Raw genomic sequence first — 16,195 nt, forward strand, 5'->3', positions numbered from 1 at the left:
AGCCTGCACATCCAGATGGAGAATTGGACATGCATGCAAGTTTGGAGAGAGAGCCTTGCAGGCTGTCCTGCACACAGGTGACGAGGGTGTCCTCTGAGACACCTAAGAGGACTTGTAGCGTCTCAGAGTTGGTTGTTTTTTTCTGCACATCAGACAGAGAGGTTAGAATCCTTGGGGAAAAAAACAACAGAAATCATCAAAGTCAAACAAATAATATGTAAGGCTGTGATGCACATTCAGTGTGTCAAATACATCTGCACCATTGAAAACAATGAGGAAAACGCTGCTGTTTCTCTGAGAAAAAACCTTAGTGTGATGTCAGCCTAACTGTTTAATTTCTAAAGCCCAATAAAATGTATTTTGTATAAGTCATTTGTATTGAAACTGGCCTGTAGATATCTATCTATCCTGGCAATATCTATCCTCTACAAAAATCCAAATTGCTATAAACTTCAAATACTGTAACTTCTAATAACTTCAAGGACAATCATAAATACAAGGCAGTTTGAAGAAATGTTAAAGGGAAATTTCTAAATGTTTCAACTTCATATTCATCATCTCCAGCACCACCCCAACATCAGCATATGTGAAAAACGGGCATTTCTATGTTTTATAGTAAAAAAGAAAGAGGAAGATAAGTGTTTTCTATGACATCAACCAATTAGTAGGCAATGCCTACTCATAATTGGTTAAAATCACACGATGCACACTGATGATGTCATTAGACTCTAGAGCTGAGCATTTAACCAACATTTTTGTTATTTTTCGGTTTTTAAACAACTAATTGACCGACGTCGGCTCAATTATTTGAATTCCATATAGTTAATTTTTTTCTTCTTCTGTGAGCTCGATGCTCAGTTTCTGTAGAGATAAATCAGATCAAGCACGAACTATGCAATGTAGTAGGGAGTTGTAGTTTCCAACAGGTCAATATTCTACATAGTTTAGCACAGAAAATATGGCAATTAAAGCCCATAATCCATTGCACGCCCACTTACTTGTCCACTCTGTGTGGAGCAGATACGGAAACCTCATTGACTGAGACGGAGAGACGAGAGAATGCATGAGAGAGATAAAAAGCAGTTGTGTTGCGAGGATTCTCTACCTGGAAATACATGATCTAAGTGATTGACAGTTGGTGTTCAGTGGTCATAAAAGTAGGTCTTATTTACTTAGAAGAACTACTAAAATAGTGATTTTGTCAGACAGGATAAGCAGCAGCTCTATAGAGATGAGTTGATGACTTGGAATGAAATAATAAAGTCATCAAATAAATATTTTATATGAGAAAGTAAATGATGGTTGATAAGTCATAAACAGTAATGGACAGTCACTACCATCATGGGACTTTTATTCATTGTTTTATTATGTGTTGTTACAGCATTCAACACACATAATCCATAGTGCATTCAATGTCTAAAAAAAGTATCCAAAACCGTGATTATTTTTTAAATATTTGAATCGAAACCAAACCAACCTCAAAAAGCACTAATTTCTTAGCACTATTGGAAACAGTTACGTCCCTCTCAATTTTTTTTTACTACAAAGCATGGAAATGTGTAATTTTCACATATGGTGATGCTGGAGATTTTTATTTTTTATTTTATTTATTTTACCTTTATTTAACCAGGTAGGCAAGTTGAGAACAAGTTCTCATTTACAATTGCGACCTGGCCAAGATAAAGCAAAGCAGTTCGACAGATAAAACGACACAGAGTTACACTTGGAGTAAAAACAAAACATACAGTCAATAATGCAGTATAAACAAGTCTATATACAATGTGAGCAAAGGGAGGTAAAGGCAAAAAAGGCCATGATGGCAAAGTAAATACAATATAGCAAGTAAAATCCTGGAATGGTAGTTTTGCAATGGAAGAATGTGCAAAGTAGAAATAAAAATAATGGGGTGCAAAGGAGCAAAATAAATAAATAAATTAAAATTAAATACAGTTGGGAAAGAGGTAGTTGTTTGGGCTAAATTATAGGTGGGCTATGTACAGGTGCAGTAATCTGTGAGCTGCTCTGACAGTTGGTGCTTAAAGCTAGTGAGGGAGATAAGTGTTTCCAGTTTCAGAGATTTTTGTAGTTCGTTCCAGTCATTGGCAGCAGAGAACTGAAAGGAGAGGCGGCCAAAGAAAGAATTGGTTTTGGGGGTGACTAGAGAGATATACCTGCTGGAGCGTGTGCTACAGGTGGGAGATGCTATGGTGACCAGCGAGCTGAGATAAGGGGGGACTTTACCTAGCAGGGTCTTGTAGATGACATGGAGCCAGTGGGTTTGGCGACGAGTATGAAGCGAGGGCCAGCCAACGAGAGCGTACAGGTCACAATGGTGGGTAGTATATGGGGCTTTGGTGATAAAACGGATTGCACTGTGATAGACTGCATCCAATTTGTTGAGTAGGGTATTGGAGGCTATTTTGTAAATGATATCGCCAAAGTCGAGGATTGGTAGGATGGTCAGTTTTACAAGGGTATGTTTGGCAGCATGAGTGAAGGATGCTTTGTTGCGAAATAGGAAGCCAATTCTAGATTTAACTTTGGATTGGAGATGTTTGATATGGCTCTGGAAGGAGAGTTTACAGTCTAACCAGACACCTAAGTATTTGTAGTTGTCCACGTATTCTAAGTCAGAGCCGTCCAGAGTAGTGATGTTGGACAGGCGGGTAGGTGCAGGTAGCGATCGGTTGAAGAGCATGCATTTAGTTTTACTTGTATTTAAGAGCAATTGGAGGCCACGGAAGGAGAGTTGTATGGCATTGAAGCTTGCCTGGAGGGTTGTTAACACAGTGTCCAAAGAAGGGCCGGAAGTATACAGAATGGTGTCGTCTGCGTAGAGGTGGATCAGGGACTCACCAGCAGCAAGAGCGACCTCATTGATGTATACAGAGAAGAGAGTCGGTCCAAGAATTGAACCCTGTGGCACCCCCATAGAGACTGCCAGAGGTCCGGACAGCAGACCCTCCGATTTGACACACTGAACTCTATCAGAGAAGTAGTTGGTGAACCAGGCGAGGCAATCATTTGAGAAACCAAGGCTGTCGAGTCTGCCGATGAGGATATGGTGATTGACAGAGTCGAAAGCCTTGGCCAGATCAATGAATACGGCTGCACAGTAATGTTTCTTATCGATGGCGGTTAAGATATCGTTTAGGACCTTGAGCGTGGCTGAGGTGCACCCATGACCAGCTCTGAAACCAGATTGCATAGCAGAGAAGGTATGGTGAGATTCGAAATGGTCGGTAATCTGTTTGTTGACTTGGCTTTCGAAGACCTTAGAAAGGCACGGTAGGATAGATATAGGTCTGTAGCAGTTTGGGTCAAGAGTGTCCCCCCCTTTGAAGAGGGGGATGACCGCAGCTGCTTTCCAATCTTTGGGAATCTCAGACGACACGAAAGAGAGGTTGAACAGGCTAGTAATAGGGGTGGCAACAATTTCGGCAGATAATTTTAGAAAGAAAGGGTCCAGATTGTCTAGATGAATATGAAGTTGTTAAATTTCCCTTTAAGAACATACCTCATGGCCCCCTTGGGCAGGTAGCTTCCACTGCCCTTAGTCAGGTAAATCTCCTTGGACTTAAGTTGTGATTCCTGCTCTTCTTCCTCTTCCTGATCCATACAGTTGGAGGAAGGGTAGGGAGTCGGGATGCGAAAGCTATTGTACGACTTTCGACTGCCTGGCCTCTTAGGTACACCAGCCTCAGTAAATCTCACGCGGGACTTGGTGTTAGTCTTATCGTCTAACAGACTGGTGAGTGACGCTGTGAGAGATCTCTGTGACAATGGAGAGGAGGCAGCATCTTGGATGCCCAGTAGTTCGTAAAGACCTGGGATGATGATCTGCATCAGCTTGTCCGATAAAAACTGGACAATCCTCAGACACAAGCCGGCAAGCTGTTGTTTTGTCAGCTGTATTCCAGAAACAGAAGAAGTGTTTTAAAATGTTGCATAGTGCGTCTTTCAAAAGCTTATGAACAAGGTTAAACATTAGGCAGAGTTTTCATGGTAATCTAATTAAATTGTCAGTAACATGATCTTACCGGGTCAAACATGCCCTCACGAATCCCCCTCCATTGCCTGAAAACAATATTGTTATAAATGTTGTCATATCAGGATGCGTGGCAGAATTGTTTTTATTTAATTATTTGCCTGATCGTGAAGTTATACTTGCTTTGTGTCAGTTGTTTTGGCAAAATTGCAATGTGACAACTTTTCTAGCAATGAATTTTTTTTTCCCGATTGATCAGTTTCTAATTTGATCCTATTTCCTTGAAGGTGTGATAGTACCAAAGAAAACAGAACATACTTCTCAGTTAGGTTTTGAAGGAAGTCCATAAGTGTCAGATGTTCCACATTGTTGAGCTTCCCCTCTTCTGTGGTTTCCATCACTGAGGTTGCTCTGCTCCTGGTAGAATTGCTCTGCTCCTGGTAGAAATGTAATTATATTGCAAATAATAAAACATTATATACAACAAATATCATACTGAAATGATTATTAACTGTTAAAGAGTGGAGGAGCATTGGCAACGTTGGGCCAATTAAACAACTGCAACACAACAGAGATGGTTGTGGTACGTCAACATTGCCAATGATAGCATCACTATAACATTTTATTGGATTAATGTTGTAATATGAAATGACAAGGTCAACTTACCATCTCATTGACAGCTTCAGAGGTCAGGTGGTCATCCATCACACAGACAGGCAGGTCTAGAGACTGGGACAAGGCTCTATGGTCATAACCAGGAGAGAATGGAAACAACATCAGAGCAGTCCCAATGGCAGAATCTAACCACTGTCTTCATGTCAAAGACTCACTCACTCATTTGCTTTGTCAAACCTACCCCTTAGAATGACTTCGATATTAACACTGAATATATTTTGTTATTAAGAGATCTCTCAATAATCATTCTCACAATAGCATATTGGTAGTAGTCAGTGACATATTAAAGCTAAGCAGGGCTGGGTGTAGTTAAAACCCTGGATGGGGTTCGATCCCGGGCTGAGGTGCTGCCTATTGTTTTTTTCTGAAAGTGTATATAATGTTGAAAATCTGACATGGTTTCAAAGGTACAAATTCAACCTATTTTATACAAGGTTTGGCTATGCTGAATTTAGTTTACAATGATGACATCATCCTGTGATTTAAGTTTCACCCTCAAAACAACAGTTAGGCCTATACCCCATTATATCCACTACGCCCCCCCCCACCCCCCCACACACACACTTTATATTTTACGAATATATATGCAGCCCACCAGCCCTAAAGCATGAACATGTTTTTTTGCTAGAAAATGTGGATTAAGAGAAGCAAAATGATCCTTTTCGCTAGTTTCATCTAAATAGAAGGGCAACATGACATTGACAAACTTTGACATATCTGCTAAAAAACCCAGGCTTTCCTAAAATGTTTACCTCAGCCAGTCTAGAACCCAGGTGTGTCTGCAAAACACATGCACTCCTCCATAAGGTTCATGGCTTGCCTATTGTTTTATCCCAGTACAAGATGGGGCAACTGGATTCAGGATTAAACACAAGCAGTCTTTAAGGTATATCTTATTACAGTTTAGGCCTACCTTATTATTTTCTTCCATCTGGCAATATCATTTTAAGGAATGAAATCTGTTTTGTTGCTAGTATTATTATTAACTGTAGGAAAATACAGCTGTAGAGTACAAGAATCAGCTACATTCTGAAGGGCAGCCAAGCTCATAAGCAATTTAGAACCTACAGACAATTATGACAATATTGGAACGCATGAATGTGTCACAAACGCCTTGTGGTCACATGATATTTTAGGGCGTGGCTCCGCATTCGTGACCGGTTCTCTTATTTCTATTTCCCGGTATCCGTTAGTGCTGGAATTTGCGATTAATACTTTTCTCATGCCGAAACCGGATTAGATACATACCGATAGTTAAATGTCAAAAATGATTATATTTGCAATGTCATTAAACAACAACAACATAAATAGCTACTACATTTTCGAAATATGATTTTGTCATCAGGTCAGTACCATTTGTTTGATTTTGTGGACCCACGACTAAACTTGATCTATGTTAGCTAGTTGCTAGCGACGCTAGTCAGCATAGGCTGCTACGTGATAAACAGTTCGCGTTAGCGAATTAGCTACCTAGCTAGCCAGCCTAACAAGCTGTCAAAACCAGTGGAAACCGATGCAACCCTGCTGCCAAATAAGGGCCAGCTCGATGACCCGTGGCAACAGTGAGGTCCCTATGAGTTTCAAGGCTTTAATAAGTGCTATCGTGCAGAAAAATCGAATAAAATACTGGTTGATGAGCTAGCTAAGTTAGCTAGCAAGACGGATATGACCGTTAAAAGCGTGCATGCACAAATGCATGACGACACATATGAATACGAATATAAGTGAGGCAGGCATGCAGAACGAGATCGCCCCACCAAGTCAGACAGTAGAGGGGTGCAACAACCCCGGTACACAGAGGCATAGCTCATACAATTATATTTTGTCCGGGTCAATGACTATCCTTGTTGAATAATAAATACCTGCGTCAAATATATGGCATCGCATGCTAGTGCAAAAATAGCTTGCATGGATTTTTTAAAAATCCGGTGACCACTAGATGGCCTCGTATACCCACATTTAGATCAACTGTACTTGATTTTTCATCAGTACTGTGAATGACAAGCCCACTGAATCTAGTTTAATAATCTTTGTACTCAGCAGGTAGAGGCCTAGGTACTTCAAATCAGTGCTTAATTTGAGCAGGATCATGCCAGAACAGGATCCGGCACCGTTCCTACTGTTTTATTCCGGAACCTATTTGGCCGAATCCAGGTACCTCTCGTGCCATGAAAAATCATTTTCACTTTTTGCTATGTAACAATTATAATAAAAGCGATCAAAGTTCATTCGAGTTGCCTCTTCGTCAATTATCCTGCCCCCTCATCTCTCCAGAGTTGCACTTCATCATTTGTTTCCTTATAGAATCATAGCTGCATGAAGGGTTCTGGAGGAATTTTCTAAAGTTACGCAATTACTGCTGTCTCTTCAGAAATAAATTAAATCATTCAGAATAGCCTAATACGTCATGAGAAGCCCTATAATTTAGCTACAGAGGACCAATAGCTTCTTTTTAAAATAGCCTAGCTGCGGATTGTAGCCCAATAACAAAGAATAGCCTACAGTCGGGAACGCGAGGCAAATCTGTCAGTGAAAAAACAGCACGCAGACAAAACAGGCCTTTTGCAATATTTCAAATACAATCGAGGGAAAACACAGGTTGAAAAGCAATGACTCTTGCTGAAAAGATAAGACTATGCTGTAGACTACCAAAATATTTGATCAACTCCCAAACATTGTTTTTACAAAACAGAGAGGGAGAGATAGGCTTTTGACACGAGCGCATCGACAATCTCCAGCGAGTGAGCTGCGCATCATTGGGTGAGTCAGTGAAACTGGAAAGCATTTTTAGGACTAATTTCCTCCTCATATTGTAGCCTACTATATGTTTCTCCACAAACCTAGGCCTATAGGCTATTGATGGATTCAAGACAAGGTCGTTTTTATTGATCTCAGTATTAAGTTTGCCAGTGTCAAAGTAGCCTGCCATTTCGATCATTTCTGCGGATTTAAAAAAGATAATCCCAAAGTCTCCAGTCATGTAAAATTATGTAGAATTGCACGAAATGCGGTTTTAAAAAGGCCAACACTTTCCCGGACCCTAGGGTACTAAAAATGTTCTCCATGTTTGCACCTTCTATATGTGTGCACCCAAGTCCATAGGGGAGTTGTAGCAATGGGACAAGATTGTAACTACCAATTGGATAACACTAAATTGAAGAGAAAAAAAAGAAGTCACCTTGGGGGTTTGTGGTTTATGGCCAATATACCTCCGCGTTGCGTTGTGCCTAAGAACAGCCCTTGGCCGTGGTATATTGGCCATATACCACACCTCCTTGGGCCTTATTTCTTAATTGTACACAATTGGACACGTTTACAATTATTGTATGGTAAACATTGACATCTGTCTGGGTGGAACACCCTCCATTACGGCTCCATCAGTGTTGAGCCCTCTCACTCTGATTGTATGGGACACTCAATTACGGCTCATTGTGTTTCCAATCTTCTTCCTCTGGCAGGATTACTTCCACGTGCAACTGTCAGACGACAAGTAGGTGAGGCACTCCCGGGAGCTGAGCTATGCTGGTGCCATCCTTCGGGACAGCTGGGTCCTGACAGACGTTGGCATAACCCCTAGCAGTGCCATCTGCTGCCTGCTGAAGGTACCAGCCGAACACCTAGCTGTTTCTACCCGTGCTTGAAAATGCATATCAAAGTGAGCTGGCTATTGCTTGAAACCGCTTCATACTATCATTAACATAAAGTGTTTCAGATATAGTGTGGTGATATATAGTATGGTGATATATATAGCATGGTGATATATAGTGTGGTGATATAGAGTGTGGTAATATATAGTATGGTGATATAGTATGATTATATAGTATGGTTATATAGTATGATTAGGGGATTTAGTTCATTCAAACAGGTGCCATTAATACAGGTAACGGGTGGAGGACAGAGGAGCCTCTTAAAGAAGAAGTTTCAGGTCTGTGAGAGCCAGAAATCTTGCTTGTTTGTAGGTGACCAAATACTTATTTTCCACCATAATTTGCAAATAAATTCATAAAAAATCCTACAATGTGATTTTTCTGGATTTTGTTTCTCATTTTGTCTGTCATAGTTGAAGTGTACCTATGATGAAAATTACAAGCCTCTCTCATCTTTTTAAGTGGGAGAACTTGCACAATTGGTGGCTGACTAAATACTTTTTTGCCCCACTGTATAGTATGGTGATATATAGTATGTTGAGGTCACCCTGCTTGAGACTTAAAGTAATATTGACCTTGCTCAACCAAGACCATGGTTATGGTAGAGTGATTGGTTAGTAAGGACACTGCTTTATACCGAGACCATGGTTATGGTAGAGTGATTGGTTAGTAAGAACACTGCTTCGTGAGTGTGAAGTGTTGTTGTACAGAGGTCCCTGGGTACATGTCCAGAGCCAGACAGGGACAGAACTCACTCTGTTCCACAAAGTTCTGTGGAAGATTTGCTAACAGAGGAGAGTGGTTATGTATCTAAGTACACATTTAACCATCAGAATAATGTTTATTTGTGTTCCTTACTTACACATCCCATCATTGACATAGTCAAAGCCAGACCTTCTGTCTGTCTCTCCTTCTCGCTGGTTGACTAGAGTGGAAATCTATAGTATTGTATGGTTGACCTGGGATAGAGCTGAAATGTGGCCCGATGTAGTGTTGCCTTTGTACCAAACACCCTTACAGTCATAAACCTTTTCCCCATGTAATCGCCTCGACCTCAGTCTGGTGTTCGCTAACAGTATCTGTAGAGTCTGTATACCCAGTGGTGTATAGTACAGTAGAGTACAGTAGAGCACAGCAGGCCGTATAGTAGGAGAAGAAGAGGCCCTTTGGGTTCATTGAAATACATTTTCATAATATTTCTGTTAACAAATTAATCTGCACCCAGATTCGTGTTCAATGTGATAGAACAAAACTCAGTACAGCACATGAATTAGAAAATGTTGTTCCAAATTTGAGCCACGAGATGGTGGTAGATTCTAAGTTTAAATAGCATGGACCTTTGATTTGTCTCTGGATAGAAATTGCCCTTGGGCACAGATCTAGGATCAGTTTACTCTCACCAAATCCTAACCTTTACCATTAGCAGTAAAAACACAAACCAGACCTAAGATCAGTGCAAAGGAGCCACTTCATCTTACCCCTGTAATTATATATACTGAGTGTACCAAACATTAGAAACACCTTCCTAATATTGAGTTGCACCCCGCCTTCTGCCATCAGAACAGCCTCAATTCGTTGGGGCATGGACTCTACAAGGTGTTTGAAAGCGTTCCCCAGGGATGCTGGCCCATGTTGACTCCAATGCTTCCAACAGTTGTGCCAAGTTGGCTGGATGTTCTTTGGGTGGTGGACCATTCATGATACACACAGGAAACTGTTGAGTGTGAAAAACCCCAGCAGCATTGCAGTTCTTGACACAAACCGGTGCACCTGGCACCTACTACCCCGTTCAAAGGCACTTAAATATTTTGTCTTGCCCATTCACCCTCTGAATGGCACACATACACAATCTATGCCTCAATTGTCTCAAGGCTTAAAAATCCTTCTTTAACCTGTCCGCTCCCCTTCATCTACACTGAAGTGGATTTAACAAGTGACATCATTCAGGAATCATAGCTTTCACCTGGATTCACCTGGTCAGTCTTTGTCATGGAAAGAACAGGTGTTCATAATGTTTTGTTTACTCGGTGTATAAACACAACATAGGTATTTATGTAAAACAAGTGAATTTACTGTATGTCCATGGTCTTATACTTCAGCGGGAGCCGGTGGTGCGTGTGTTCAGTGCCGTGACGGGGGAGACCCTCTCAGTCTCGGGCACTGTGTTTCTCCTGAGTACGTCTGTGGCCAGGCTCATGACCCTGGTGTCCCAGCAGTGTGGGCTTCCCGTCAGCTCCTTCAGACTGAGCTCTCCCACCGGCCTGCAACTCTACGACTGCAACCGGCTGCACGACTACGCCATTGACCTGGGTATGGCCTTCCTTGTGCAGGAGATCAATGGTCCTCTGGCTCAACACCTTATGGATGTAACACAGAGACAAATGGACTGTATGGAACACATTCTTGGTTCATGGCAACCAGGAGGACAACCTGCATGTGTCTCTGTCTCCCAGGGGCTACTCTACGGTTGGACACCTGGGATGGGTGGGCGGAGTTCCTCAGAGGCTGCTTCCTGGGACACAGACTGACCGTCCAACGACACCTGTCTAGGGAGAGACCTGTGATGAGGTCAGAATACACATCTACACACTGAACTGTATGATAGACTTACTATCAACAGTGATGGTACTGAACCTTTATATAGCTTACAATGATAGTACTGACCCTGTATATAGCTTACAATAATGGTACTGACCCTGTATATATCTTACAATAATGGTACTGACCCTGTATATAGCTTACAATAATGGTACTGACCCTGTATATAGCTTACAATAATGGTACTGACCCTGTATATAGCTACAATGATAGTACTGACCCTGTATATAGCTTACAATGATGGTACTGACCCTGTATATAGCTTACAATGATGGTACTGACCCTGTATATAGCTTACAATGATAGTACTGACCCTGTATATAGCTTACAATGATGGTACTGACCCTGTATATAGCTTACAATGATAGTGCTGACCCTGTATATAGCTTACAATGATAGTACTGACCCTGTATATAGCTTACAATGATGGTACTGACCCTGTATATAGCTTACAATGATAGTGCTGACCCTGTATATAGCTTACAATGATGGTACTGACCCTGTATATAGCTTACAATGATAGTGCTGACCCTGTATATAGCTTACAATGATGGTACTGACCCTGTATGTAGCTTATATTCTCGTGTTTTTTCCTTCATACGTTTTTTCTCTTACCCTGATATTTAATACTGCATTGTGGGAAAGAGTTTGCAAGTAAGCATTTTACTGTACTGTTTTATAACCCACTGTATCTTGTGAACTTGACAAAAAAAACTTGAAACGTGTTATAAATACATTGATTCTGTATTATTCCAGGTTCCAGCTCCGGGTGGCACTCTACATCGCTGCTTCTCTGGGCCACCTGGACCTGGCCGGCTGGCTGCTGGAGAGGGGGGTGCTTGTCATTGAACCGGTGGGGGTTCACCCTTACCGTGAGTGGTGCCACCAGACGGCCCACCCCGACGTCACCAAGTGTCCCGCTGTCGCCTCCATCGAGCGTGGCCAGCTCACCATCCTCAAACTCTTTATCGCCAGCAGCGTTCTGACCCTTGCCTGTCGGGATCCCCAGGGTCGTGACCCCCTGAGGATCGCCCTTCAGTACGGCCACAGGGAGTGTGTGAGTCACCTGGCCACCAAGCTGTGCTCTGTGGTGGTCCTCCCAGGTATGGCCCTGCCCATGCGGACATACCTCCAGATAAAGGGCTGGGTGAGGCTGGGGCAGAGGAGGACAGCATCTAGGCACTGCATCAGCCCCAACAGGGCTCCGTTCAGGACCAGGGTGGGCGACACGGTCCTGGTGGACGGCTTCACCCTCCCCAAGATGTCCTCCAAGCCCAGGAGGAGTGAGGCCAAGGCGGGTATCAGGGTGATGTCCACAGCCTCTCGACGTTTGACCCCCATCAACTGCCCATCTCATGTATCCTGCCCGCTCCACGCCCTGGCATCCCAGGATAAACCTCTTCAACTACCGAAGCTACACCCTGTGGCCACGAGGGATGAAAGAGAGAAGAAGAGGGGATGTGGAGGGAAGGGATGTGAGGAGGATGAGAGTGGGGATCAGAACAGCAACCAATGGAGGAGCAGAGTCCCGCTCCCACCCATTTCCAGAGACACCAATCTCAGACCTGGGTTTGCCTCACCAAACTCCGCCCAGATCCTCACCACCTCACTGGAGGCCTTTTCTCTCCACTGCGACCGCACACCCAGAGAAAACGCCATAAACTGTTTGGCCTTGGCCAGGTTAGTCCAAGTTTAAATGACAGCTACGGTGAATATGAATATATATATATACTTCTTTAATCCTGAACGGCAATCAGCATTTACCAGTCAATGGTTTTACCACTTCATCACTGCCTATGATATACCCTTATCCTCCCTGAATAGATTTCAGTACAAACAAATCATGAGCCAACCATCATGCTTAGAAGGTACATAGTAAAATCAAATCAACTCAAACTTTATTTGTCACATGCGCTGAATACAACAAGTGTAGATCTTTCCGTGAAATACTTTACTTACAAGCCCTTAACAAACAGTGCAGTTCAAGAAGAGTTGAAGAGAATATTTACCCAATAAACTAAAGTAACAAATAATAAAACAGTTGAACTTGTCCGGTGGCCATTTGATTAATTGTTCAGCAGTCTTATGACTTGGGGTTAGAAGCTGTTATTGGTTTACCCTAACAAGTCCTGAAACAAATCATCAGCCAACTTAGAAGGTATATAGTGTCTTATTGGTTCACCCTAACAAGTTGTTTCAGTATGGGGAGAGGATAGGATGTAAGGGCGCTTCATTAATGTATTGAGGCCATTACATATACAGTATTTCACAATGCTAGGACACAGATTTGGTCTCCTAACCTTGTTCTGGTTGATTGACTCTCTAACAGTGCCTTCACACAGAGACCATGGTTGCAGCAGCTGAATGTAGCGCGGACTCTGGCCAGGAGGAGTGCTCAGCACATTGGGTAGACACCAGGATCCTGGTCATTAGACTGCTGAACAGCTTCTACCCACCAAGTCATTAGACTGCTGAACAGCTTCTACCCCCAAGTCATTAGACTGCTGAACAGCTTCTACCCCCAAGCCATTAGACTGCTGAACAGCTTCTACCCCCAAGTCATTAGACTGCTGAACGTTAATTAAATGGCCACCTGCACTATTTGCATTGACCCCCTTTGTTACTGATGTATTTTTCAAATTGTTTTCCACTGACTCTCTTAAATTGGTTCGATGCACACTCACTACACTCTACCCACACATTCACTGTGACACTGACCGACTTTCACACTAGCTGCTGCTACTGTGTTTATTATCTATCCTGATTGCCTAGTCACTTTTACCCTTACCTACATGTACATACTGTATTACCTCGACTGCCTCGCACCCATGCACATTGACTCGGTACTGGTACTCCTTGTATATAGCCTTGTTATTGTTATTGTGTTACTATTTAGAAAATATTTCTTACTTTTTTTAACTCTGCATTGTTGGGAATGTGCTCGTAATAAAGCCTGTCACAGTTGTTTTCTGCGTATGTGACCAATACGATTAGATTCTCATCTGAACAAATGAATGCTCTCGTTGTTATAATGAGGAATTTATTTAAATAATTTGGTTTTCCTTGAAGATTTGAATGGGTTGGCAAAGCCTTTCGTGATGGTTCTTGACAATCTGGTGAGAAGGGAGGGTTTGCGACTCTTCTCTTCAAGTGGGAAGGACGATGCGATATCATAAATTCCCTCTGGAGAAAAGGAGCCATGAGATGTTGTCATCGTCTCTGCAACGAAAGACCATCCAGCATGCCATCAATTTACATTTTAACTCATTTATCAGACACTGTTATCCAGAGAGACTTACAGGAGCAATTAGGATAAAGTGCCTAGCTCAAGAGCACATTGACAGATTTTGCCTCGTGAACTCAGGGATTCTGAACCAGCAACCTATCGGTTACTGGCCCAACCTCTTAACCCACTAGGCTACCACCCAGCCCACAGTACAGTATGTCATAGGTAACAACTCAGAGGAGTACAATGTCTTTCCAAATGAATTAGTGGAATGGTAAAGGGATAATGTCTCCGTCTTGACTGAGCAGCAGCCTAAACAGCAGCAGGGCTTACCTGTAAAGTACACAGTAGGGGAAATGTTCTGAGGCTGGTACTCCATAGACTCTTGAGAACAGAGGTTCTTACTAACTTTCTTGGAACCCTGGTTGGTGGGAAAAGGCACATTAAAACAAACTGACATTTTTTCGATATCTTAAAGTACAGCATATCAATTGCAAAGAAGCAGTGCAATGCCATGACACAAAGAATCATATATCTCATAAAAGGTCAACAGCAGTGTTATTCATGAAAGATGTATGTGTACTATACCTTTGTGTTAAAGGTGAGGACCTGCTCTCCAGTACTGCTGATGGTATCCCTTTCCAAATCAAACATGCCTTCTACAATGTCACTGGTGGCCACACTGGTAGTGGACTCAAAATAACATTTAGCAGTGGCTTTGGTGATCATTTGAAGAATGACCATGCAAGTAGAAGTCTTTGGATCGTTCTGGACTGAAACATCAAAGTTTATGTTTTCATACTCATCTGACCACTGTCTCAGGAAGCCCTTCACTGTCTCTTCAGCAAATATCTGGAGAAGCTGAGAGGAGAGCTCCTTGGATATGGCACATTGTTCCTTTCCCCATTTCAGCCTTGAAAGAATGGAGTCTGAAGCACTTTTGGCTGCATCCAATGTTAAGACCTGTGGAGTGCTGTGGCTGTCCTGAAGGGCTATCACTTTATCCACCAATTCATGACTGAAAATGTGGATGGTCCAAGTGGAAATAATTTTTCTCAATTTCCTAACAGCAGATCGGAGGTCGTCAAGATGAGAAGCACCCTGTCCATCTTCCTGTGTGTTCTCAACACTTTCCACCATAATGTCCACTACCACCCCAGCAGCTTGCCTGACTTTGTCCACAAAGGTTACAGGAAGTAAGTCCTCTGTGTGAAAGAAGTCCTCAATGATTGTGTTTCTAACAATGGGAAAGTCAATCTGAGCAGGAAACTCAGTGGGGATGGGAGTCCCGGGTAAGGCAAAGTGCCATTTCGACTGCCTTAATTTTGAAGTAGGTGTTAGAGAGATGGAGGAGCGTGAAGAAGAGGTATTTCTTGTATTTTGGCTGTCAGCACTCCTACAACGGATCGTGCCAATATCCTCCAGCATGGATCCTGAGAGCTCAGTGGTTTTAGATAGTAATTTGTGCGGAATGTCCACACAGTCATCGTTTCCACCAGGTGTAACACTGCTCTGGTTGACCTCAAGATGGCCGATACTTGCTCTTTGTGATGCAGGACTGCTTTGATAGGTAGAGATTTGGATTGAACCAAGTGTTGTGTCTGATCTTTGAAGATCTTTTCTGAGAAACTCCGTAATCTTACTTTGCAGACTGTAGTAGATGTTACAAGCAGCAGACCAGATCCTTTTCTCAGAAACCTGTCCAGTGGTGAGCAGGGATGTTCCAGATACCATGTCAGATGATTGGGTGGTCTGGGTGAGCTCCTGCTGGTCTTTCACCATGGTTTGTATAATATCAGTAGATGTGGTGGTTGTAGATACAGGCTGGAGGTACTTATCTGTTGTGCCTTCCTCCACAATGTTAAATGATCTAGAGATGACCTCACTCACTCCTTTCTCAGCTTTGGTTTGGAACTCATGACTAGAGAGTTTTTGAAGGCTCTTTGTTGAAAGACTGTATGAAGATGCAATGCCTTTGGAGGCAGCCGTGCTGCAATCTAGACTTACTGGAGAGGTTAGCTCAGGAGAACCTTGGAGACGTTCAAAACCATGTCTTCACAT

General features: G+C 42.5%; 2 protein-coding genes across 3 annotated transcripts; one reads left to right on the forward strand and one right to left on the reverse strand.

Annotated features, from left to right (window-relative positions):
* The first annotated feature begins 5,752 nt into the window (after nt 1-5,752).
* On the forward strand, nt 5,753-12,891 carry LOC116373042 (protein ANKUB1-like). Of its 2 annotated transcripts, none has more exons than XM_031821753.1 (5): nt 5,753-6,008; nt 8,122-8,265; nt 10,410-10,620; nt 10,764-10,878; nt 11,665-12,891. In XM_031821753.1, exons 3-5 carry the CDS (start codon nt 10,506-10,508, stop codon nt 12,602-12,604), a joined length of 1,170 nt encoding a protein of 389 aa, XP_031677613.1. In that variant the 5' UTR covers nt 5,753-6,008; nt 8,122-8,265; nt 10,410-10,505; the 3' UTR covers nt 12,605-12,891. The 2 variants fall into 2 exon arrangements, with proteins under 2 accessions (XP_031677613.1, XP_031677614.1); XM_031821754.1 differs by lacking the exon at nt 5,753-6,008 and adding an exon at nt 6,342-7,423.
* Nucleotides 12,892-13,928: 1,037 nt separating this feature from the next.
* On the reverse strand, nt 13,929-16,169 carry LOC116373041 (uncharacterized). The gene is made up of 3 exons (XM_031821752.1): nt 14,723-16,169; nt 14,468-14,555; nt 13,929-14,127 (listed from the first exon to the last, which is right to left on the reverse strand). Exons 1-3 carry the CDS (start codon nt 15,914-15,916, stop codon nt 13,949-13,951), a joined length of 1,461 nt encoding a protein of 486 aa, XP_031677612.1. The 5' UTR covers nt 15,917-16,169; the 3' UTR covers nt 13,929-13,948.
* Between the last annotated feature and the right edge of the window lie 26 nt (nt 16,170-16,195).

The sequence above is a fragment of the Oncorhynchus kisutch genome, unplaced genomic scaffold (genome assembly GCF_002021735.2).
Source record: "Oncorhynchus kisutch isolate 150728-3 unplaced genomic scaffold, Okis_V2 scaffold4012, whole genome shotgun sequence".
In the NCBI taxonomy this organism is placed as follows: Eukaryota; Metazoa; Chordata; class Actinopteri; order Salmoniformes; family Salmonidae; genus Oncorhynchus; species Oncorhynchus kisutch.

Bases quoted from the DNA above. Each gene is read 5' to 3' on its own strand.
- LOC116373042 (XM_031821753.1), top strand. From the start codon at position 10,506: ATGACCCTGGTGTCCCAGCAGTGTGGGCTTCCCGTCAGCTCCTTCAGA. The intron at 10,621-10,763 runs GTATGGCCTTCC...TCTGTCTCCCAG, and splicing joins CGACTACGCCATTGACCTGG to GGGCTACTCTACGGTTGGAC. The intron at 10,879-11,664 runs GTCAGAATACAC...GTATTATTCCAG, and splicing joins AGGGAGAGACCTGTGATGAG to GTTCCAGCTCCGGGTGGCAC.
- LOC116373041 (XM_031821752.1), bottom strand. From the start codon at position 15,916: ATGGTGAAAGACCAGCAGGAGCTCACCCAGACCACCCAATCATCTGAC. The intron at 14,556-14,722 runs GTATAGTACACA...CCCACCAACCAG, and splicing joins TCCTCACCTTTAACACAAAG to GGTTCCAAGAAAGTTAGTAA. The intron at 14,128-14,467 runs GTAAGCCCTGCT...CTTTCGTTGCAG, and splicing joins CCCTACTGTGTACTTTACAG to AGACGATGACAACATCTCAT.